The 26,637-nt window shown below is 47.6% G+C and overlaps 1 protein-coding gene across 2 annotated transcripts; it reads right to left on the minus strand.

The window, feature by feature from the left end:
• Positions 1–2,014: 2,014 nt before the first annotated feature.
• On the minus strand, positions 2,015–12,741 carry LOC135822540 (zinc finger C2HC domain-containing protein 1A-like). 2 transcript variants are annotated; one of them, XM_065335332.1, is made up of 10 exons: positions 12,261–12,739; positions 10,841–10,926; positions 9,923–10,075; positions 9,580–9,630; positions 7,017–7,298; positions 6,411–6,503; positions 5,767–6,078; positions 4,598–4,733; positions 3,219–3,504; positions 2,015–2,612 (listed from the first exon to the last, which is right to left on the minus strand). In XM_065335332.1, exons 1-10 carry the CDS (start codon positions 12,262–12,264, stop codon positions 2,474–2,476), a joined length of 1,542 nt encoding a protein of 513 aa, XP_065191404.1. In that variant the 5' UTR covers positions 12,265–12,739; the 3' UTR covers positions 2,015–2,473. The 2 variants fall into 2 exon arrangements, with proteins under 2 accessions (XP_065191404.1, XP_065191405.1); XM_065335333.1 differs by lacking the exon at positions 9,580–9,630 and having other exon boundaries at positions 12,261–12,741.
• Positions 12,742–26,637: the final 13,896 nt, after the last annotated feature.

The following is a 26,637-nucleotide window of genomic DNA, read 5'->3' on the forward strand; positions in this document are numbered from 1 at the left end:
GAAATCAAAACGCAAAGAATCAAATCGGACGGTGTGGCAGTTACAGTACTTACACAGGGCTTGCTGATTATTGTTGTGCCAGGCTACTCAGTACTACTAGAGTCATGCTCACACGTCTGGAGTACTGCCCGTGCTGGGTGCTGTAGATCTGTACTCGAGTTTGTGACAATGATTATGTAGCGGTCGGGATTTTTCTACTGACTTCATCACTGTCATGAGCCAGTGACTGTCTGTCTGCAATACTAGTAGTAGGGAGGGAGGTGCCTACGGTGGGTTTTCGAGACTCCATCGTCCATGTGACTGTCTGTACCGACTATAACTATCGTGGACAGCTGCACATGCAGAGGTGGAGGTGGCGCCTTGCTACCATGTCCATGTCCATGTCCATGATAAATTATAATACATGTGCACGGTCTTTCTGCGGTGTTTGTATGGACAGGAGGGGGGGGGGGGGGTATCGATGGGCAGTGGCTGATGGTCTGCGGATGGTGTGATGGTCTGCGGTCGACCAATACTCACAGATGAACATTTCCACTACCACTACCACCCATCCAGGATCTACATGTACAGCCGGGAGAACTAACGTGACGCATGAGCGATGACAATATTCAGTCTGTGAGTGTGAGTACACAAAGTGCAAGTGAAACAAACTGTTGCTATGGTCACTGGCAAGACTACACGGAACGGTGTATTCAGAAGAAACAAACACCTCTCTCGGACTCAGCAGATTATCAGGGAATGAAAAAAGGGAAAAGCAACACCGGCACCAGACCTGTCCAGATTTCGTGAAAATTGGTGTCTATTTACATGTACATGTGTTGACGTTTTGGTCCGAGCCCCAACTTGTACGGGAAGAAGTGCATGCCCATTTCATTCAGAAGAGGTTGTCCAGGAAATATTACAGCGTGGGAAGCGATCCGAAGGTTGCCAGGAGTGATTTGTCGTTGTTGAAAACACAAGTCTGATTATTTACTGAATGGACAGTCCAATCATGTACAACATGTATTGTAGTCTCATTCTGTCTAAAGTCCAGATACGAGCAGGCATGCAGGCTAGGCATGGGACATGATCATGTGTAATACTTGTGGGTGGCCGTGGCAGCTCCCACAGCCAAGGCTCTCACACAGTGACAAGTGTGCTGTATAGCTGCTTATCACTCCCTTAGTATTGACTGAGTTTTTGACTCCCATAGATTTTTGCCATACATGTACCTAAGCAGTCAAATATTCCTGCATACTATGATTTCACTCCTTAGAGCTATATTGACCGCTTATATTTGACTCCTTTTTAGCGATTGAACACAGGCTTTGGCTAGTCGTGATAAATCTAATATTGACTTCGTACTTGGTCAGTATAGGAAATAAAAGACCTCGTAAAAGACCTCGGCTTCGCCTCGGTCTTTTACTCGGCTTTTATTTCCTATTATTGACCTCGTACTCAGTCAATATTAGATACATATTATGTACTGCTAGTATGTACATGAATGATTGTACTGACGCACCACCGTTGAAAAATGGATCAAGGCTAATTTGCTCCAACTCCTGAGTTCTTGCACATGGAAAGCAAAACCGAGTCGAACAGGGTCGAAAACAATGCAGCCGTAACTCCGATTACGCAGAACACACTACACACAATGAGCCGGTTGAGCGGTCTGTTCCTCTTCAAGCTCCAACACGCTCTATTGGATCATCCCACCACACACCTTGAGCTTTCCTGGCCACAGATCTCCAGCAAAGCAAACTACACGCACGGCTGGGGAAACCGAGGGGATCTGATCACATGTCTCTCTCTCTCTCTCTCTCTCTCTCTCTCTCTCTCTCTCTCTCTCTCTCTCTCTCTCTCTCTCTCTCTCTCTCTCTCTCTCTCTCTCTCTCTCTCTCTCTCTCTCTCTCTCTCTCTCTCTTCTATTGGCGCGCCTGGTTGTGATGAAGCCGAGACCCAAGGTCGGCAGAGCATCCCAGACCACGCCACCACTCCCCTTATTCATGGCTCACACATGACGGGTTTACGTGGCTCTAGTAAAAAAAAAAAATGTCAACGTTCCTAGTGAAGTTATCATAAAATAGAAAGCACATCCAGACAGCAGTATTCAACGCATGTCTTGAGTATATCTGCCAACACGTTCTAGAGATCGCAGGATTTTTTTGCATGAGACATTTTAGTACAAAAACAATAAAATAGAAAGATCCGATTGGTCATTGTTACTAATAATTCTCATCTCTATTGAATAGTACCGTTGCCCAGCAAGGTGTAAATGAGCTGAGCTACACGAATTTCCACAGCCGCATCAAAATCAATGAGTTTCTCTGTTATGTCAAGATCGTGCAAAGTTTTCACGCACACACTAGCAAGAATCAACCGTGAGCAGCCAATCTCCTAACAAATCGCCTCAATGCCAGCGTTCAGCGCATCTGAGCAGTCTCGGATGCTGCACAGGAGTGTGCATTTCACCTGCACACGCAGTTTAGAACATTCAAGTACTGGGCATTGGTAATCTCTTCTTGCCGCACTCACAGCAGAACTTGGCGTTCGGCACCGGGAAACGAGTGCCGCAGTCATAGCAGAACCTGCTCATGGTGCCGGGGCCCTGCTGCATCTGCGCATGACTGCCACTGCAGAAGTAGCAAAGACATGACAAAACGGTGTCAGTCACGGCCCATTCCGGAACTTACAATGTAGTCAGACTCAGAATGGTAACGGTAATTCCAGACATAATACATGGCCAATCCGACGTTCACATACGCCGCATACTAACTTCTGTTAGCAGCTCAAAAGAATCTCTTGGACTCTGGTACAAGAATTCTATAAACACCAAGGCATCTCGGGGGCAGCAGGGACCATAACTATCCAACCTTCTTTTTGTTAATGAAGCCAAGCGAGTTTGTATTACACAGCCGGGAAGACCACCGAAGGCAGTGGTGAATTTTACAGAAAGTTCACAAAATTAATGTGATAGTCAACAGTCAACAGTAAGAAAACTAAACAGGGGAGAAGGTACGCAATGGACTTCAGAAGCACAGTAATAAGCTCGTATGGCAGGATTGGATCCAGAGATCTCTACAAAGGGTTCCGGTTTAGCCAAAAGTTGAATACTGGTGATATATGTACATGTCCATGCATACGATTTCCAGTAGTAAATTTGCGAAATTTAGGGGGTTCCGTGGACCCCCCCCCCCCCCCTGGATCCACCCCTGCACGGTTGTGCAGTGTTAACTCACTGTGACAGCTTGCGGCCCGTTCCAATCGGCGGTAGTGACACGTCGGACATGTCGGATACGCCCGACGTGGACGCCGACGAGCTTCTGCCCAGCGGAGCCTGCTCGGTGGCGTCGATGTACAGCTCAGACGTGTAGTGCTGCTGCTGGTGCTGGTTAAACTCAGCCGCCTCCTGTAGTTTTCGCCGTGCACTGCCTCGTCCAGAGTGCATTAGACCATTGCCACCGCCGCCGGGACTCTGTTCATATTGATCGGCAGGGGAGAGGTCAAGGGCCGGAGTGGGAGCACCTGAATGGGTGTAGGGTATGCAACAAGAGATGATGATCACAAGTTTGAATACAAGTAGAAAGTTCAAGCACGATGTCAGGGCTACTGAAATCATAAAAAATCTGTCATTTGTCTAGGGGTGAAAGTTGGCATTGAGATCCCGAGTTCGAGTACTCTGATTTTCTCCGATCGAATATTCGAGTGTTCGAGTATTCTTCATCTCCTATCAATTGCACACCGAGGGCCTTAAAATCACGTGATACAAACCCTGCTTGAACCGAGTGGCTGCCATTTTTTTCTCTGGTATATTGGTTGCTGGGTCATTTGGGCTCTCTCTACTCGTGAACAAATGTTCACCACTCAGTCTGCACATCAATATCTGCCGACTGCTGCTCTGAAACTGCAGATTTCTGTGGTAAATGCATGTTCCACGTATGAACGAGTACTCTGATTTATTCCGAGTACGATTATTTCAGAAAAAACCGAGCGAGTACTCGAGTATTCGGTATAATTGTTTCACCCCTACATTTGTCACATGATTTCAATACAATCATGTACATGGCTTGCTACAGTGAGAACATCTTGCAAATGCTGGTCATACAGTGCTTTGCGGCACCGCGGCGAGCATTTTCAACAGTCATGGGCGAAGCATACTGCTGTGCATCACCGTATGTGTACTTTACCCACAGCAACGCACTAAATGTTCCGATCTTATAGAGAGATGGCCGTACTTTGCCAGCCTCAAAGTTCCTGGGCCATGACTCTTGGCTAGGGACCCAGACCCAAATCTTGGGCATTAAAACCACACCACTCAAACATCTCTATGATATGGCTACAGTCATGGTTTGGACTTTGAAGACCATCATAGCAGTGACAGCTCTTAAGTTAAAAAAAAAAAAAGCAGATGCAATCGCTTACTAGTGCATGGATGCATTACAGAGCTGAGATATCCACATAGAGCATGGATACTAACGAGTGGGAACGTTTGTTTCCCCAAACGTTCCCACTATGAAAGTTGTGTGCACTGGCAGTGCTCCCTGGATGCAACTGAACATGCTTCGATCTATGCATACGCACACCGAAGACAGACAGCATCACAGCCGAGCGTTCTCACCAGAGCCGTTTTGCCGCAGCGTGTACGTCGAGTTCATGCCGTTGCGACTGCCGTTCCTGGCCACACTCCCGGGCACTTGGCGCCGGTGTTGTGGTGCCGGTCCCTTCGGTGGTGGTGGTGTGTCATCCGGTGCCCACTGTAATGAAGAAATTGCAGAAAAAATGCACAGCAATTAGTTTGAGCTGAAATTTTGTGGAACACTTGGGAAAATTATTCATAGTCTTATTTAGCCCTTAAAAGAGGCTGAAGTTGAAGCCACCACTGCAGTTGTACTTAGTAAAACTAAAAGAGGCTGTTGAGGTAACGAGTAGATGTGTCACCATGGAGATGGTATGAACACTGCACACAGCGGGACTGCCGGTAGTACTAGCACACTAATGGGCAGAGAAAGCCAACCTCATGAATAAAATAGTGCCGGGCGTTACACAGCCTTAGCACCACAAACAGTGTTCTGTGCTCTCGAACGCTGCGCTACTTTTTTCATCAGGACGAATTTCTCTTGCCAGAACTGTAGTTGTGTGTAACCATAGCAACTATAAACCAGTGAATGCATTGTAGATAGACGTCAATGGCTAGAATCATAGCGTATAGGTCATTGACTCAAACTTAGTCTCAGAGACTATCATATGCTGTATAGAAACCGTGACTGCTCCATCTATAGAGCGCTGTAGAAAGGCTTAGTCTGGGAGCAAGATAATCCAGCCCTTCATGGTCGGTGACACTGACAGGTCTCCTATTGCAATGGTTACGAAGGCAGGTTCCAATGTACATGTAGACTATCATGTTATGCATGCCGTGTACAGCAGTATAATCTCTAGATAATGTACGACAAAGGCACGAGAGAACAGTGACAACCGGCTAAATGTTTGCTGCAGCGCTGCGTTTCATGCACATAGCAAGGCTCCAAGGCCATCCTCAGACAACTGATGATCTGTGCATCATCTGGCTACAAACTGTAGACAATTACTACTAAATTGCAGTGAAACCTGTCTAAGACGACCACTCCAAGGACCTTCAAACCGTGGTCTCTGTTACCAGGTGGTCTCCTTATCCAGGGTCATTTGACTGGAAATAGCATTCCTTGGTGCTGGTTTCAGTGGTCTTCTAGGACAGGTGGTCGCCTTATCCGAGTGGTCGCCTTGACAGGTTTTACTATACTATCAAATTACCTGCTCTTGATCTCGGTTTGTTTGACGCTGGCCAGGCAAACTAGCTTGACGTGTTCCCGGCACCCCGACTCGCCTCTGTCCAGCCGCGGGCTGACGGCGACCCGGCTGCTCCTGCTCGCCGTGACCGTACGTTCCCGTAGTGGGCGGTCGGCCGCCCGCAGGCGGTGCGGTGGCGCCGTTCGTTCGAGCTGCAGCCACTGCTCGAGCGCCCGGCGGCCCGGCTGGCGGACGCTGCCGTGTCATTCCGCCTGCTGCTCGCCTCTCTGCATCGCGCTGCTGCTGCTGCTGCTGTCGCTGTGATGCAATGTCCGTCTGGGGGGGGGGGGGGGGATGCACGCATGACGGAAATGATTATAATGCTGTTATAACAGCTACACCACTACCCCTGTTGCTGGCTCGGCCAGTGCCAACAACACAATGATGATGACGACAACAAGAACAAGAACAAGAACACTGCCACCACCACCAGCAACAACAACAACAACAGCAATAACAACAACGACAACAACAACAACAACAACAACAACAACAACAACAACAACAACAACAACAACAGCAACAGCAGCAGCAGCAGCAGCAGTCACAAGTTGCATAAGCAGCAGCAGCAACGGCGGCAGCAGCAGCAACAGCAAGAAGACGCCTACCTGGCTTGGTGCTCGGTGGGATCCAGGTCCAGCTTGCTGTCCAGGTCCATCCATTGAGGTACGCTTCTTAGCTCCGGGCAAGGGAACTCGATACTGCCAAAGAGCAAGTAGACCACAGTGGCAGGAACAACAGCATATTGTTGACGTAAGGGCCATACACGTGGTGTCAATTTACATCACGTAGTCGTAGCATCCAGGGAGATGACATGGGCAAATGGAACGGGAAATCATGTGGGTTTAGCTCCCAGGCAGCCCGTTCCAGTTGTCCTTGGGGCCAGCGGGACAAGGACTTGATTCTGTACAAGCCTTTCCGTCGTGGAATTTGCTATAAAGAAGAAGTTATTTGAAGTTGGTTTTGTTGAGTTAGAGGCCAAAGTTTACATGTGAGATGTTGCAGTTCCTCATTCCAAGATACGCGACAATGGACAATGATTATCGAGCCTTTTAAAAGTTAGCCTGAATCAGGATTTCAAAGATCTGCGGCTCACTATTAAAAGTATTATTATTTTAGAATTGACTTCATGTAGTAAATAAAGGCCAGATATATAAAGTAAGTCATGCAATAATATTGATCACACAAATCCAGGCACTACGCCCATAACGTACTGTGTTACGCTTGTCCAGTTTTTCCTTGGCTGCCGCCGGTACAGTCTTGCCGCTCTTGTTGAGTCGCGACGCCTTATCCCGGCAGAATGGGATATGCCTCTCCGCCGCCTCCGGCTTGAACCGGCGAGTGCAGAAGTCGCACTTCACATAGTCGGGATTCTCGGCGGGCGGTGGCGGCGGTGGCAGAGGAGCGCCCGTCTTCATGGCCTTGGTGACCTCACGAGCACCGCGAATGGCTGCAATGAAATTCTCGTGCTGCGTTCGCCAGTTGTTCTTCTTGCCCTGAAAGTGAAAGAGCACGGAATCAGGCTACTCAGAATACTAGAATTGTGTTCCTTGTTTCTGGTCACTTCACGCGCCATATTTTCTGGAGTATAAGCGCACTTTAAAAAAAAAGAAAAAAAAGTAAATTATCGATCGTGTCCGTTCCCGAAGGGAACTCACGACGGCCGCTAACACCGGGTAAACCCTAGCCGCACTTTAAACACAAGTAATTCACCCAAAAAAGTCTTAGTGCGGCTTTTACTAAGATTGACAAATTGATGGTGGAGGATAGGGTAGGTGTCTGTCTTTCATGGCAAAAAAATCTGGGTACGGCTTATACTCCGGAAAATACGGCAGGTTTAGGGCTCATTGGTGGGATTGCTTTGTCTATAGTGCGACTGGCCATATCCAGGCATTTTCGTCAAAGTTCACACTTCACTGACCTGGATCTTGTTACGCATATGACCTGGATTATCAGCGCCCCACTGGTTGCAGATATCGGCACCGCAGGCAAAAAAGCTTCATGAGGTGTTATTGTTAACACCAATGCATATGTTGAGTTTCTCGATGATCTTGATAGTTCTTGTACTAAGATTGAAGTTGACTTGGTGTTTGATTACTGTACTGCTTGATGTCTGAATTCCAATTTTTTTTCTATTTTTTCTTTCTTTTCCTTTCCTTTCCACTTATCCCGTTATCGGCCCTCTTAAGAGTTGTGTGTATCACTGTTGAGGCATCCGATGGTAAATAAAATAAATACTACTACTAATGCATTGCCATCGAGTGATGAGGCGATAGAGCCATGATTCCACCCTCTCGGGCACTTGCATGGTGAATAGTATTTCTGCAGCCGTGTGGAAAATATACAGTCGACTGGGTGACCGGAACAAACAACTTTTTCTGGGTGGCTTTAGTACTGTAAATTCAATATACTTGTAAGAAGCACTTAGATGGCCAGCATGCCTTTCACAGCAGTCCCAGTGGACTGAATATGGGACGACCAAGACATAACTGACATGTACATGTACTAGTATATACTGCTAACAGTTATTGACACTACATTGTGCCTTATTTGTTATTGACACCACATTGTTCCTTATTTGTTATTGACACTACATTGTGCCTTATTTGTTATTGACACTACATTGTGCCTTATTTGTTATTGACACTACATTGTGCCTTATTTGTTATTGACACTACATTGTGCCTTATTTGTTATTGACACTACATTGTGCCTTATTCGCTACCAAAACGCGGCTGCCTGCCACGATTGAAAAGTGGTCTGGCCAAAGTCAGACCAGCCGGATCAGCAGCGACAACCCCGGGACTGCCACCTCAAAGTCACATGATCTGGCTGACAGAGTGAGCCTCTTTCAGTGTTTCAACTTTTAGATGAGAAAACTATGTTTGATGTGGAACTCATCCTGTCGGTCCGCTGTTCCAATACAGCCTACTCTACACTAGTTCTTAGAAACATTGCTTCCTTCATTCTATTATGCATCTCTCACCCATCTGCCCTATAGCCCTAGTGTACTACATGTGCAGTGCTGGACAATCAAATCCAACCCCTCGCGTACGTCTTCACTTCGATTATTCCGCTTAACCTGCGCGTAGCTATACTCTGCACTCCCCTTGGATGATGTGGCCAAAGCAACTAATTTTCTGCTAGGAGTTGGATTTCATTGGGTCATCATAACCATTCACTAGATCTACAGTACCCAGTGTGTTTAGCAACCAGCTAATGGTGCACAGAAAACTGCTCCTTGCACTAGCCAATAGGGACTCATTTATCACGTCAGATTCTATCACAGGTTCAAATGTACAGTGCAACCTGTCCGCGGCTAAGGCGACCGCTCAGGGGACCTTCAGAAAGTGGTCGCTGTGTACAGGTGGTCTCCTTATCCAGGGTCATGTGACTGAAAACTACACCCCTTGGTCCTGGTTGTAGTGGTCCTCTGGACAGGTGGTCGCATTATCAGAGTGGTCGCCTTGACAGGTTCCACTGTAGGTGGAAACAGGGCTAGGTTCACCGAGATGTAAAATAGAGAAAAGAAAATCCCCGTCTCTGTTCCTGAGAGTCCTCATGGCGGCCGCTAGCCCAGTAGCAGGTGGGACCCTAACAGTGGTGCCCAAGATGACCGGTCTCTTAAGACAGGTACAGGTAGGTGATCTGGTATTAGTGTTTGCTCGATTGGAAGGATTTACTGCACAATACGAGTGCCAGACTTCAGTTGAATTACAGCACACCGTGCCACACAATCATTTGAGTTACAGATCCTGGCTACGGATGTGCTAATACCTCAATAGCTCTATCCTCATGTCCTCCTCCCGGTCGTCTGCTCTTTCCACCCTGCACATGTGGAGTCGCAGCCGGGCCGCAAAACGGTACAGACAGCAGCATACATGGGGTCACGGTTACGACACTCTGCGGAAGGGGGGATTCCCCGCAGGTCTTCCCAACTTCGGGGGGGGGGGGGGGCACACTTGTTATGCATGTAGCCACTGCATTGGAAGCTGTACAACTGCCTTCACAGGGAAGACGTCATTGAAGGATATGAGTAATGAGCATCTCCCCACCCTGCCAAATACGGAGCACAGACCAACACAGCATATGTTAACTGAAAGAAGCGGCCACAACTTACCTTCGCTGAAGGCTCTTCGACAGTGGTCTTCTTTCTGAACTGTGCCTCCACCATAGCCTTCTCCATGTCAGTACCCTGGATCCTGGCCTTGCGTGAGTCGAAGACTTTGCGCTTCTTTGCTGCCGACTTCTGACATATTCCCTGATGCCGTGCCTGCAGAAAGGACCCCGAGAAAAGGAGCAAGCACCATTTGGAGAGATCGAGACACTGACCTATTCGTGATGAGCATGCTGCCAGTCAGTCTGTAGTTAGCTCTCGTCCATGAAGTTTAGAGCATGTGTCAGGTGACCACCGGTGCTAGCATTGTGCATATTTCGACATGCTCCATCCACACCAACTTGACTGTTAACCCCATGCTGCAAGCGCTTAGCTCAGCCAACGCGAAAGGAACTGCACCGAAATGTAACATACGAGTACACCTGATGATTCAGGGTTTTGTTCAGATGACTTCAATACACCAGTAGTACGTATCCAGCTCGGTGAGTCTTGCTGCTTCTGTGGGTTATTCTCTGCACAACAGGACTATGCTGGTAACACATCGGCTACAGCATCCAGGGTGCTCTGTGCCATTGTGACAACGTTCCGAAAAGACACGACCAACCATGGCTCTGTAATCGCTTCCAAATTTCGCATTCCACTGGTTAAAACAGTGTTTCAGCTCCTAGCAGCCATGGTGCATGAAGCTGTGCTTGCTAAGACAGCGAGCTAACTGAATCACAAAGGTACATAGTACTTAATCACACAGTTTTCTGATAATCGCTTAGTGCGTGAAACTCAGAGCTCAAACACTTTTTCCGTCCCCTTATTGTTTGAACTAGCTCTGCCTCTTGGTATTGAGCACTCTCTTGGAAAGCCTGGAACCTCTCTGTTTTACTTGATGAATTACATCCACAGCCATATCCTCTAATGAATCCTTACCAAAACTTCGGGATAAAACGTCCGTCCGCATATCCCACATGGGTACTGGGGGACACTGGTTGCAGCTTGGCTTTCGGGACGCTCATCTGAACACACACACACACACACACACACACACACACACACACACACACACACACACACATGTACATACACATGTGCACACACATAGGACAAGCCATATGCGCAAAGCACACTCAATTTATGAGCATGGGTTTTTGCAGGCGTATCTATCCAGCTGCCAGTGAGGCGAATGGCTAAGTGGTCCGCAAACTTGTACAGACTTGCCTGCAGACCATTGGGTCCCCGAATCAAGACGCGCGCTGTCAACACAGAGATGCTCAGTATAATCACATACGGATGCATGTGTGTAGCGTTTTGAAACGCACAAGCACGGAGCTGCGGCAAAACCAGCCGCCAAACAGGCACCCAGTTTTGCGTCCATTTTTTTGTTTTTCGAAAGACCATAAACCTCAAGAACAGATTCAGCATGGTGGAGGTCGCTGTCGCCACAGCTGAAATGGAACTGGAGTATCGCCACCGACCCGAGGTCTCGCTTACTTACTTGGTAAATCAACGAGGGCAAGATAGGAAAGATATGATGTATTATAGGGTGACTGGGCCATTGTATGACTGTACCAACGCATATGCCCGATTGGTTTGCAGGCCTGCCTGCGAATCATGAGGTCCTGAGTACAAGACCCGCGCTTGTAGCAGGGAGCGTGTAAAAAGACTTTTTACGTGTGTTGAACTGCGCCGACACCCACGGTCAACTGGGTACTCACAGTTCGGAGTGAGGATAACAAGAATGCAGCTGACAGGGTTATTATGCCGTTACACACCCGATTGGTTGAGAGACGAACCTCCTCTCCCCTAACTCACTTGTGAGGTCTGCATTCGCCACTAAGGTGAACAGGCATAGTGGTGGCCTGCGGATGCGAAGGCTAGTTTGTGTGTTTCTGAACATTCAAGCGATGCCGATGCGGATCCCGCGAATATTATTATTATATTTATCTAATACTAGGAATGGGAGATTTCCTCCAATTTACCAATCTGTTCTCTCCCTATTACCCGCCTGGGGTTCATGGTACCCTTGTGGCAGTGTCTCGACAGGACAGCGCAGGTGTGTGTGTGTGTGTGTGTGTGTGTGTGTATGTGTGTGTTTGTGCGAGCGCACGCACGCACGTGCGTGCATGTGTGTACTGAACTTTTATTGTATTTCAAGTACAGTAAAACCTGTGTTTACCGGACCCTTTACCAAGCGGAACCCTGTATTGACCGGACAAATTGTCATGCACAGACGTGTACTGTGGATCGTACGTGTATCCCTGGATCAAGCTGACTCCCGTCATATCAGGACAGTTTCCGCTGCACCAAGGGTGTCCGGTGAAGGCAGGTTTTACATGATTGTACGACTTACCCATGGCCACTGGATTAGCTGCTGTCAAGGCTACGATTCACACACCGCCACACACGCTGTACAGGCGTTGGTAGACTTGCGCTTCTCTCCACCGGCCACGTCGCCGCTGTACACGGCCAACACGGGGATCTCCTCTCGCGAATAGCTGCACCCAATGCCACCAACTACCGGGGCACAATGCACGTCAGCGCACCAGGGCCCTGGACTGACTGCTTGCAATTCTCAGAGTTTGGGTTCAGTCAGGAGAAACTACTCGCTGGCAAGCCAGGCCTCAAAGCAGGCATGCAGTCACCGCTGCGATGACCTCCTGCCGTATGTACTTCTACTGGCTAGGTTTTCCAAACAAAAACGCAAGTAACAGTTAGCTGTCTTCGACTTCGCTTCGCTCATTTCGATTAGAATGTTTAGATCGCAAGACAACCTGCCACTTGTCTTTGAGTAACGATTCGAAAAAGTACATGAACTGACTGATTTTGATTTTGTTACCGAGCCCCAGGCCAGGCTCTCACTCTCCGTCTCAGTCGGTCGCTTTGAATGGAACATGGTGGGTACAGACTCAGTACTAACGGGTTCTCGATGGATATGGATGTGCAGGGTGGGATAGATCGAAATGAGTAGGTGTGACCATGGGCATGGTGACTGCACGTAGATCGACGTAGATCTACGTCTAGCACTAACCATGCTAACTGTCTGTAGATCTACGACTCGTCCGTTTATTTTTGGCGTGGACAGGCCGCACTGCATGCAATACTAGTATAACTAGTAGTAGTACTACTACTACTACTAGTACTAGCGCACTGTCCACCATGCATACACTGCACCAGCCACGGCACAGCTATTTTGCGTTGGCATGGAATGCGCGCTGCTGGTTGCCCCGTCAACAAAATGTCAATGGCAACCAGCTCCGTGCACTGGTTCACCATGTTCACTGCCATAGAGAGTCCAGCCTAGCCTAGCCTGAAACTACCCTAATATTTAAAGGGGAAGTTAAGGCAAAAATTAAAATTTCACCAGTTGTAGTCTTCGGGGTGCTGAGTCGAATGGTCTTGGTCCGAGAAAGCTGAGACGCTCCCTTCCTACTTGAATCCCAATCGAACTCGCGCACTTCCACCGAAACTGGGTGCCTGCGCCCTACTAGATGGGGATTTGTATGCAAAATGTCACTAAAAGCGCCATTTCCGATGATGTCGTTCTTATAAAAGCACGGACGACCGCGATTGGCCCATATCTTGTAGTCTTTTGGACGCTGAGTCGACTGGTTTTGGTCCGAAAAGGCTGCGATGCAGCGTTCCTCCTTTATTCCCAATCGAACATGGTTGAACAAGCGGTCACGTGCTCCTGGGTGCCCAAATCACCTGGTCACCACGCCAGCAGGCGACAAATTTCACACCAAGGTTCAACTCGAGTTCAACTCGAGTGACAGGATCTAGGAGGGCACCCAAAAAAGGTCAAACAGGCTAGTAAGTTGTACCCTGCAGGCACGGCGACCAGGTACTGGTGTACGCAGGAGCACGTTACCGCTTGTTCAACCATGTTCGATTGGGAATAAAGGAGGAACGCTACATCGCAGCCTTTTCGGACCAAAACCAGTCGACTCAGCGTCCAAAAGACTACAACATATGGGCCAATCGCGGTCATCCGTGCTTTTATAAGAACGAAATGGCGCTTTTAGTGACATTTTGCATACAAATCCCCATCTCGTAGGGCGCAGTCACCCAGTTTCGGTGGAAGTGCGCGAGTTCGATTGGGATTCAAGTAGGAAGGGAGCGTCTCAGCTTCCTCGGACCACGACCATACGACTCAGCACCCCGAAGACTACAACTGGTGAAATTTTGATTTTTGCCTTAACTTCCCCTTTAATAGGTAACAAGAGTTAGTAATACTAATAGTTACTAACTACCGTATTCATGTATTACTAGTATCTCTAATAATAAGCACGGTCCTTTATTTTTTCAATGTACCTCCGCCCCGTGCTATTATTAATGGAGACGTTCCTTTATTGGAGACTGCTAACAAGTTCAAGCATTGTGACACCGTCCGTACTAGTTTGAGTTTTGGAGCTCCACCATCCAAGGCTTTTTTGTTGTTGTATTCGAGCTGGTTCTCGTAAGAAAAGCCATGTCTGGGAGAGGTACGTATAGCCAGTCTGTACGGACCCCGAAAGCCGGTGACTCTGGTAGGCGGAAAGCCGAAAGTCCTCCCGATGATTCAAGTGAGCTGCTGTGAGCACGGTGGCTCGGCAATGGCTTTATTATTGATATTATTATCTCAATCCTGATATTTAAACACACGGCGAGGAGACAATAATTTGATAACCGCAATCAATAAAACTAGCTGAACCGACATTTGTGTACTTTATTCATGCAATGTAAAAACGGTGGAGACGATGTGCAATAAAACGATGAAAATATGAAGAAATGGTGTAGGGAAAAAATATATGGATTCAAACAAGTTTTCGTACAACACTCATCAGGAATCGTCGTTGTACTAAAGGACACTGAAACAAAAATTGAACTATTATAGAAAATCTAAGTTAGAGAAATAACACTAAGAGCAACAACAGTGAAATTTACAAGTGTGAATTTTAACAATCAAAGCGAGAAATGAACAAAGGAGAAAGGAAGGAGAGAAAACGTGATAACACATAACAGCAGTACATTACACCTAGAACATTAACGGCCAAGCTTGGCCGCACTAAACACGACACGTTACTTGAACAATTTCAACCCAATTATACTATCTTTCTGTACACACAAATCAGGCTTGTACAGACGCTGATAGATAGCTTCCAACACTTTTAACTGTAGTCCATAACCATGACGACCACGGCACAATACAGTGAACGAAGAGTCGGAATACGAATTGCAACAATCAGGACTAGCTAGCAGATGATTGTACACTGAAGACTTGCTACCACGAAACCTACGCACAACACTAACACTCTCACCGGCATTCTCACCATCACTCCCATCACTGCTCCCCGACTCACTGCTCCTTCCGCCGTCCGCTCCATCCTCCGCTTCCTCCGTACTCTCTCTGTCTCGTCCATCCCGCCTGACCGGGTCCATTGAAGTCAACTCGGCCGTCACCCTGCTATCACATCCCTCCTTTCGCCCTTGTCCGCTGAGTGCGTAGCTTCTGTTGTAGTTGGCTGTTGATCGTCTTGGTCTTTCAATTGTGGGCTTGGATGGTGGATTAGTTGTGGTTGCTGTAGATTGCGTTGTTGGTGTTGGTGTGGGAGCTACTGATATGCAAGGTGGGTCTTTTTGAGTCGGCATTTGTAGTGTTAATGCAGCTGTCAGTGTTGCTCGCGGTCTCCCACTGGCAAGCTCCATCGCCGCAAGAACCGATGGTGGAGGATCAGGAGGAGGCAGTGGGACCGGTACCGCTAGCGGCACCACCTCAGCCAAAGCCGCCGGGGGCACTGACTAGGCCTCCGCGGAATATGCCGGCATAATTTCGGGAATTATCGGTGTGATTTTTAAAACGGGAATTATTGGCAATTTTTGTGGAATAATCGGTAAAATTTGAGCAATGCCCTCCTTTTTTCCATTTTTTTTTCCATTTTAACACCCTGATTTGTACCAAAAAGCTTGTGATCCTGAATGAGTTCATCGCCCGGTATTTCAAAAGAGAAAGAAAAAAAAGCTTCCAGCCGAGTTTCACGCGAACCGTGATTTTTTTGCCCGTACAAGTGGCAAAAAAACCCGTAAGCGGTACGGTATCTGCAAAAAAAGGAAGAAAAAAGCATTATTGTGAGAATTATTGGTGGAATTACGGGAATTATCGGACGTAATTTTGAGCAATGCTCAAAGGAATTATCGGTAAAAATACGAGCATATTCCGCGGAGGCCTAGCACTGACGAGGGAACCACCGACGGCCAGAGCAAAGGCGGCGACACAAGCCGACCCGATGAGCCACCACGCCCATTCTCCTCCCCCACCGCCACCAGCGACGGCGGAGCAAGCACAGTCCGTGAACCATTGTCCGCGGGTTGTGTAGGCAACGGTTGTGTGGTTATTGGTTGTTTTCTAGGTCGCCCTCGCTTCGGTCTTTGTTGTTGTGCGCAAGGTGGAAGTATGTGACGTGGTGTGTGTTGTTTGATGCGTGCGTTCAGGTGCTGAACAGTCCTACCAACATACCGACTAGCGCATTGTCGGCATTCAAAGTTGTAAATAAGATGACTTAGGTGATGGGCTGGTAGGACATCCTTCCGCACCGTAAACGCACGCATCGTCGTAAAGACTGGCACAAAGTGTACTGCGTAGTATGTTCGACGAACAACAGACTTGACTGCACTACAAACTTTAGTCGACTCCTGCCCTTTCCACGGCAAACATAAATAAACGGGACAACGAGCAGGACCAATCATAGGAGCCTTCGTAGTTTGTTCGACTTTCAACAACTTCTGCAACAAAAACTCAGGGTACCCGTTCTTGACAAAAACTGACCGGAGAAAATCAAGCTCTTCGTGCAGCTTACAGGACGAACAAATACGCTTCGCACGGTCTACAAGGTTACGCACTAAGTTTACTTTATATTGAGACGAACAATAAGAGTCATATACAATGTACTGACCAGTAAACGTCGGCTTTCGATAAACGGTGGTCAGAACGTCACTACTCGTTTTTTCCACAAGCACATCTAGAAATGACAATTTGTTGGACTGTTCATGCTCACATGTAAAACGAAGGGCAGGGTGAATACTATTTAACACGTCAAGAAACTCGTTACTACGCTCCTCATTATCAAAATATGTGAATGAGTCGTCCACGAAACGTACATAAAGGTCAGGCCACAATGAATCATCAATTTTCGACTCACAGTAACCGACACAGTAACAAAATACACAAGCCCACATGTCCAGTACGTCCCATCGTTTCCATGACGGCTTCACCCCAATATTCTATTTCCAAGTGGCTGTGTATTTACTTACAACCAGTGCAGGACCACTACTGCAAGCGCACTGTAAAAGACAGTTTTGATTTCGTCGAGAAGCTCCGCAACAAGCCTGTACCACCCAACGCACACATGTGTTCGTTTGACGTCGTCAGTTTATTTACTAATGTGCCGATTGAAGAAACTGTCGACATCTGCATGGATGTTTTGTACCGTAATGATGACGTTGACACTCCTTGGATATCTGAAAGTGCGTTTAGACGGTTGTTGTTGCTGGTCACAACTGGTGTTGAGTTTTCGTTCAACAATGTCATGTACAAACAAGTCGATGGTGTTGCGATGGGTTCGCCCCTTGGTCCGGTATTGGCAAACGTGTTTGTCGGTTACTGTGAGTCGAAAATTGATGATTCATTGTGGCCTGACCTTTATGTACGTTTCGTGGACGACTCATTCACATATTTTGATAATGAGGAGCGTAGTAACGAGTTTCTTGACGTGTTAAATAGTATTCACCCTGCCCTTCGTTTTACATGTGAGCATGAACAGTCCAACAAATTGTCATTTCTAGATGTGCTTGTGGAAAAAACGAGTAGTGACGTTCTGACCACCGTTTATCGAAAGCCGACGTTTACTGGTCAGTACATTGTATATGACTCTTATTGTTCGTCTCAATATAAAGTAAACTTAGTGCGTAACCTTGTAGACCGTGCGAAGCGTATTTGTTTGTCCTGTAAGCTGCACGAAGAGCTTGATTTTCTCCGGTCAGTTTTTGTCAAGAACGGGTACCCTGAGTTTTTGTTGCAGAAGTTGTTGAAAGTCGAACAAACTACGAAGGCTCCTATGATTGGTCCTGCTCGTTGTCCCGTTTATTTATGTTTGCCGTGGAAAGGGCAGGAGTCGACTAAAGTTTGTAGTGCAGTCAAGTCTGTTGTTCGTCGAACATACTACGCAGTACACTTTGTGCCAGTCTTTACGACGATGCGTGCGTTTACGGTGCGGAAGGATGTCCTACCAGCCCATCACCTAAGTCATCTTATTTACAACTTTGAATGCCGACAATGCGCTAGTCGGTATGTTGGTAGGACTGTTCAGCACCTGAACGCACGCATCAAACAACACACACCACGTCACATACTTCCACCTTGCGCACAACAACAAAGACCGAAGCGAGGGCGACCTAGAAAACAACCAATAACCACACAACCGTTGCCTACACAACCCGCGGACAATGGTTCACGGACTGTGCTTGCTCCGCCGTCGCTGGTGGCGGTGGGGGAGGAGAATGGGCGTGGTGGCTCATCGGGTCGGCTTGTGTCGCCGCCTTTGCTCTGGCCGTCGGTGGTTCCCTCGTCAGTGCCCCCGGCGGCTTTGGCTGAGGTGGTGCCGCTTGCGGTACCGGTCCCACTGCCTCCTCCTGATCCTCCACCATCGGTTCTTGCGGCGGTGGAGCTTGCCAGTGGGAGACCGCGAGCAACACTGACAGCTGCATTAACACTACAAATGCCGACTCAAAAAGACCCACCTTGCATATCAGTAGCTCCCACACCAACACCAACAACGCAATCTACAGCAACCACAACTAATCCACCATCCAAGCCCACAATTGAAAGACCAAGACGATCAACAGCCAACTACAACAGAAGCTACGCACTCAGCGGACAAGGGCGAAAGGAGGGATGTGATAGCAGGGTGACGGCCGAGTTGACTTCAATGGACCCGGTCAGGCGGGATGGACGAGACAGAGAGAGTACGGAGGAAGCGGAGGATGGAGCGGACGGCGGAAGGAGCAGTGAGTCGGGGAGCAGTGATGGGAGTGATGGTGAGAATGCCGGTGAGAGTGTTAGTGTTGTGCGTAGGTTTCGTGGTAGCAAGTCTTCAGTGTACAATCATCTGCTAGCTAGTCCTGATTGTTGCAATTCGTATTCCGACTCTTCGTTCACTGTATTGTGCCGTGGTCGTCATGGTTATGGACTACAGTTAAAAGTGTTGGAAGCTATCTATCAGCGTCTGTACAAGCCTAATTTGTGTGTACAGAAAGATAGTATAATTGGGTTGAAATTGTTCAAGTAACGTGTCGTGTTTAGTGCGGCCAAGCTTGGCCGTTAATGTTCTAGGTGTAATGTACTGCTGTTATGTGTTATCACGTTTTCTCTCCTTCCTTTCTCCTTTGTTCATTTCTCGCTTTGATTGTTAAAATTCACACTTGTAAATTTCACTGTTGTTGCTCTTAGTGTTATTTCTCTAACTTAGATTTTCTATAATAGTTCAATTTTTGTTTCAGTGTCCTTTAGTACAACGACGATTCCTGATGAGTGTTGTACGAAAACTTGTTTGAATCCATATATTTTTTCCCTACACCATTTCTTCATATTTTCATCGTTTTATTGCACATCGTCTCCACCGTTTTTACATTGCATGAATAAAGTACACAAATGTCGGTTCAGCTAGTTTTATTGATTGCGGTTATCAATCCTGATATTTTTTCTTTTTTTTTCTTTTTGAATAATTGTACGCATAGGGCCTGATATCATAAGAAAAATTAGCACAAGACACTGCTGCTACTATAGTCGCACAGCAAAACACACAGAAAACGACAAAATGTTACAATGAATGTAACAACACTCGTCCAAGCTAAAGGACCGACATCCCTGCCCCAGGACGGCATCTCGAACCCCCCACACACTCACCACACGGTCATCATCCAGCTTCAGTTCAATCACGGTATTCTTCCCCTGCAGACTCAACCCCCTGTCACTAGCCATACAATCTGAAGCTGTATGTAACCATACAATGGCCCACGACGCACACACCACCCCTACGTTTTTTAACTAAAAAAGAAAAGCAGTCGTAACTGCAACAGCCACATGGCCAATAAGAAAAACCGATATAATAATACGATAATATATTATATCGATAAACACACACCCAGAAGTCAGGGGTGGGATACAAACTGCACCAACGAAAAGCCACTGCGAAGTGACAGGAATGCGGTCCAGCACAACATTTTGCGGACGCAAAAAGTTGTGGGGAAATCCCAAAATCGGTGCGATTTTGCATGAGCCCAAATGTTCAGGTTACTCACAAAGACACAAGCTTTCCAACTCTCTTTGGCCGTTGGAAAGCGTACCGTCCCATGACATCGTGTCCACCGTACGCCAAGTGGTCGAGGAAGAGTGCATGCAACTGCAGATACGGGACAATGTCATTACTATTTTCAGGCATAGAGGAGGACACTGAGGACTCCGGGATACCAGACCAAGGCTGATTCACTCGCATCTTCTGCTACATGTACTGTACCAGTGTGAGAAGGAACTTTGAAGACGAGTTCGAGCATACAATAATGTATTGCCATGATTTCTACCCTGCTTTTCATTGAAACACGATCTGCATGACCTCGGAACCCTTTACCATGCAGACCACCAGCACTAATCATGTGCATTGTACCCAATTGTGCAGCCTACATAGAACTGTAGTACACTCCGATGTAGTTATGCTCCTACCTCCGAAAGGATGCCAAATTATGCTCCAAATTTTCAACCACCAAATTATGCCAATAATTATGCCGGCATAATCCGCCGGTGCCTACTGAGGAGACGCTAGTGTATGTGCTGGCATCACTTGTTCCGGACATAGAGACATCAACCTTCACTGCAGCAGACCGCCTCGGACGACCAGGAGGTGATCGACCAAGGCTGATCCGCACCAAGATGACAGCCACCACCAAGGCCAAACTGATGGATGCGCGCTTTGGCTTGAAGCATGGTACGAACCCAGTTTACGTAAACCACAATCTAACTATGCAACAGAGAGAGGCCCGTCGAAGTCTCCTGCCGAAGTACAAGCAGCTCCGTTCACACGGTGTGAAGTGTTTCCTTCCGCGTGATAAAATCCTAGTGGATGGCAAGCCCATTACAGAAGAGAAGATCACGCAACTCTTGATGGCCCCAGGTCAGAGCAGTATGCAAGGATAGGATCCTCTGGGAGCTCCCAATCAAGTAAGAAGTAAAACCCCAAGTAATATCCACTCTGCATGTCTCCTTAAATACTCTGCCCATGACCCACTTGTAGTAGCACACATAAACATATGCAGCCTCAGAAACAAAACTCATGAAATTCAACAACTATTGTCAGACCATAAAGTTCACGTCCTATGCATTACCGAGTCTCACCTGGACTCCACTGTTAGCGATGCTCGCCTTAACATACCTAACTTTAACGTTTAACGGTTTTCCGCTGTGATCGCACTATACATGGTGGCGGTGTCTGCATTTATGTTCATTCTCACTTTGCTGGAACCGTAATCCAACGATCTACAGGATCTACTGTAGAGATATTAACTGTCCGTATCCGTCTTGCTACCAAGCCACGTGCAACAGACATTAGTGTGTCCACCTTGTATCGCCCGCCGTCTGCCACAGTGGATTTCTGGGACCAGTTCAGCTCTGAACTTGATTTAGCCCTTCAAACTCCGAATGCATTAATCCTAGGCGACTTCAATACTGATGTCCTCCAGCCAACGACTCCAGGATATCGCCATCTACAGCGTGTCTGTGCGGAGCATCACCTCAGAAATGTTATCACTGAACCCATTCGTTTAGCACGCACTTGCCTAGATCTTGCTCTGGTTACTGACGGCTCCCCTGTAGTCAAGGCGGAAGTAGTCTCAATGAACGGTGTTACTGTTAGTGATCACGATCTCATCATTGTCCAATGTGCCTATCAAGACCTTGAGCCCATTCCTGCGCACACTCACTGACTGATTCGGAAGCCTGCACCCTATTCTATGGATTTCGACCAATGTGGCCAGGAAATTAGTGAAAGTTTCAGAACGTGGGAGTAGCCCACCAGCCTGGACGGTCAAGTGAAGCACTTTTCAAAGTGTTTGAGACATGTTCTGGACAGAAATGCCCCGATCACTCAGCTCAAAGGTGTCTGGATTTGGCAGGCCTCGTCGGCAACCATGGGTTACGCCACACTTGAAAAAGCTTCTTCAGCTTCGAATAAACTTGCACAGGAAATTACGAAGGAACCCAACCGACGGCCCCCTCCTCCAGCAGTATCGGGCAGCACGGCGCGAGGGAACCCTCTTGAATAAGAAACTCAAAACAGAATACTGCGTGAAGGCCTTCAACACCCACAAACGCAACCCCAGAGCCCAGTGACAAATCCTGAACAAGCTTGCAAGACGAGAAAAAGTCAAATCCTTACCTAAGGCGACTATATCCGACCTGACAGCCACATTTGCAACCGTAGTTTGTGATCCTGCCAGACCGTCTGAACTTGTTCTACCCAGCCCACCAGTCGACATTCCCACTCTCGACGAGTTTACGCCAGTCACAGTAGAGTATGTTGAAGATGTCTTGAAGTCATTGAACAGCCACAAAGCACAAGGTTCCGATGAATACCACCATGTCTCCTCAAAGGATGCCGCACAGACATCGCTGGCCCACTCACCGCTATCATCAATAAGTCTCTGCATACAGGCCAAGTTCCAAGTAGTTTTAAGCATGCACACGTGTGCCCACTCTACAAAGCTGGCGACGCAACTATGGAGTATTGGCTCCAACTACCGACCAGTGTCACTTTTGCCAGTGATATCCAAAGTGCTTGAGAAGGTAGTACACCGACAACTTGTAGCATTTTTCGACAATCATCCGGAACTCGGTGCACTACCGGAGGAGCAGTTTGCTTACAGATGCAATCACAGCTGTGAAGATCTTTTGGCGTATGCAATAAACGACTGGCAGTTGGCCTTGGACAAGAAGCAGCTGTGTGGAGCCATGTTTGTGGACATGAGCAAGGCCTTTGACCGCGTTCAGCATAGCAAGCTCGTGCAGGAACTGGCTTCAGTTGGCGTCGGAGGTGTGGCATTGCGTTGGTTCGCAGACTACCTTACTGGGAGAACCCAGCAGGTCGTTGTCGGCGATGCCCGAGGCAGTACAGAGCCCTGCTCACGTGGTGTACCACAAGGCTCCGTGTTAGGCCCCTTACTTTTCTGCATTTATATCCGCCGTACCCCTCAGACATTTCAACATTGCCGTGCTCTCCTGTTTTTTTTTTTAAAGTTTCGGCCAGTCGGCTTCTATCAATTTCGTCTTGGGGGTTAGACAAGGGGAAGTAGCCATGTAGGGGCGTTAGCCCACCTTTCGGCACCGGGAGTTGCAGCTTGCTCGACTTGACTCTGTACTGAGTGCAGAGGACCCACACCTTGATCTGGTGAGCTGCGTCGTGGGATTTTGCAGTCAGATGTGCGACTGCGGGGCTCGAACCCGCGACCTCTCGGGTCGCAGGCAAGTGCAGTACCCAATGTACTACCGGGGAAGGTGTCACGAGACTTTACCTCCTGCGGAAGCCGAGACCAATGAGAATAGGACTTGAACAGAGGGGATTTTAAAAGGATCGATGATCTAGCAAGTGGGAAATGGAGAGAACATCTAGTACGCGAGCTAGTAGCGAGCTATTATTGAACCAGCTTAAATGCGCAAGTGCATGAGGAGGAGCAAGTTGAAGCTTAATACGGTGAATGAATTTGCATACCGAGTGGGAAAAGCGTTCTGAGAGAGGGGAAGAGGAATCCAAAATGTATAGCGTCTGAGAGGAGGTCAGAGGGGCATGCGAAATATTAATCGAAGTAATTTACGGTGGGTGACTTCTAACCGATGCATAAGAGCGGAGGATAGACCGGAGGACCAAACGAGAGAGCAGTAGTCAAACAAAGGAAGAACATAAGAGTGATAAATTTGTATTCGACAACCATGGTATAGATGGGAGATGTGAGGAGAAATGCAGCCTATCGCGGGGCAAACTCGCTTTTCAATATAGGTTACGTGCGAATCCCAAGACAAGTGTTCATCAAGAACTATACCAAGGTGTTTGTGATTTTTAACAATGTTGATAGCAATGGGATCATCAGGGAAAGTAAAAAGCCGAGTCGTAAAGAGGGTGAGGTCACTGGAGGATCGTGGGGGGATACAAAGGATTGCTGTTTTCGACACATTGGGGCGGAGTTTCCACTTCGACATCCAGCGCACAACGTGATTAATGTGATACTGTAGCGAGTCGCAGGCTTGTAATACGCCTGGCTCGGTTATATGGAGCGCTGTATCGTCCGCGTAGAGTGAGGTATGATCCAAACCTGCCAAATCATTAACGTATACGATGAACAATAGAGGCCCCAAGATAGAGCCCTGGGGCACTCCAGAGTGGACTGTTAGAGGGGCGGACAGGGCATGTCCAATTCGGACACTCTGTCGACGCTCAGTGAGATAGCTGGTGAGCTACTGCAGAGTCTGGCGGTCGCGAGTGAAGTTTTGCAGCATTGTGCCCTTTGATAATCGACGCTAATAATAATATCCGGTATATCATTACATCCGATAATATTGGTTATAGTGATACCGTATTATCTCTAATATAAGCACAGTCTCCAACAATAGCACGTCTCCAACAATAGAACACCTTGGGGCGGCATTCAAAAAATAAAGTGCTCAGTCTCCATTATAAGCACACTGTCTATCGGTACCTGGTAAATTGCATGTACCATATTATCTCTAAAATGCAGTACCGGCGAAAAACCCTGAAATGTGTGTGTCTGACATGAATTTGGCATGGCAACATGCCTCTGAAATGAGGTTGAAATAATAATGGAACAGTCTCCAATAAAGGAACGTTTCCATTAATAGCACGGGGTGGAGGTACATTGAAAAAATAGAGGACCGTGCTTATATTAGAGATAATACGGTATTTGTACTGGATAAAATACGTTTTGCTTTTGATATTTCGTACCAATATCACTGTATTAGAAGCGGTGAGGCCTCCTGCAGTTTCATACAGAATTACAGATGGAGCGGACTCGCTCCCTTCTATTTACACTGCAACGTTCGAACACATTTTCGTAGTTAAAACAACGTTTCGGCATATAGCCCTCATCAGGTTTGCAATGATGTGCACTCTACAAAGGAGCAGCAAATATACTGTGCCGTGCTGTGTTTGCGCTAAATGTGTCAGCTACAAAGGTGGCGAAAGGGATTGGTGATATATTAATATCCAGATACGATATATTCACAGTAGTGCCCAGCCAGCATTAGTGTTTACTTGCGGCCGCAAGTTGCGGATTTCAACAGCTTCTCGCAGTTTTCTGCTTGCTCTGTCGCCTGCCCTTGCCAGGACTGACACAGCCGAGAACACACTATCCGCAGCAGCTATACTCTCGCCAGAATGTTTGTCGCGCACGTGGTCACCCCATGGCTTATCGAGAGTGCGACGGCGTGCCTCGCCATTGTGCTCCCGAATTCTTGTTTCCAAGGAGCGTTCCGTCTCCCCTACATACGTTTCCCGGCACCATTTGCATTGCAATTCGTAGACTACATTCTTTGTCATACATACTCGTTCGCCTCCAGACTGACAGGTAATGCAAGGCCCTAGTGGACGTCCTCTTCGTCTTTTTTCAGTAATGTTGGGCTCGTTTACGCACTTGGGTGGTAACAGCGCCGAACGGCACAGTTGACGCCTGAGGCTGCCCGAGTGCTCGTATACGACACGTACCGGCAACTTGTATTTCCGTATTGCTTTGTTCACATGGTGGTGTACTTCATCGGACTTGAACGGTAGTTTAAGGAAGGCAGAGCGGGGATTACCGCGTCGTCTACGCCGAGGTTTCCTGGCAGCTTCCCTTGCTTCCGATATGATACTGTCTGGGTAGTTATTTATGCGCAGTTGTTTGTGTATTTTTTGTTCGCTCTCGGCTTGCATCATGGGGTTAGACGAAAGACGGAACGCTCCTTGGAAACAAGAATTCGGGAGCACAATGGCGAGGCACGCCGTCGCACTCTCGATAAGCCATGGGGTGACCACGTGCGCGACAAACATTCTGGCGAGAGTATAGCTGCTGCGGATAGTGTGTTCTCGGCTGTGTCAGTCCTGGCAAGGGCAGGCGACAGAGCAAGCAGAAAACTGCGAGAAGCTGTTGAAATCCGCAACTTGCGGCCGCAAGTAAACACTAATGCTGGCTGGGCACTACTGTGAATATATCGTATCTGGATATTAATATATCACCAATCCCTTTCGCCACCTTTGTAGCTGACACATTTAGCGCAAACACAGCACGGCACAGTATATTTGCTGCTCCTTTGTAGAGTGCACATCATTGCAAACCTGATGAGGGCTATATGCCGAAACGTTGTTTTAACTACGAAAATGTGTTCGAACGTTGCAGTGTAAATAGAAGGGAGCGAGTCCGCTCCATCTGTAATTCAATATCACTGTAGCCGATATATTCTTATATCCGGTCACTCTATAGCCGATACAGACTGTAATTATAAAAAGAAGAAGAAGAAGAGATTTAGTTGATGTTCGGTCATGATGTCACTCTAATTTTGCCCTACAAAGGCTCTCTATCGGAGTCCTGGAATCCAAGCAGACATTCATGCATGCCAAAACTGGGCCAGGGAAAGAGGCGGAGAGTTTTCGCCCTCAAAAACT

The sequence above is a fragment of the Sycon ciliatum genome, chromosome 8, assembly GCF_964019385.1.
Source record: "Sycon ciliatum chromosome 8, ocSycCili1.1, whole genome shotgun sequence".
In the NCBI taxonomy this organism is placed as follows: Eukaryota; Metazoa; Porifera; class Calcarea; order Leucosolenida; family Sycettidae; genus Sycon; species Sycon ciliatum.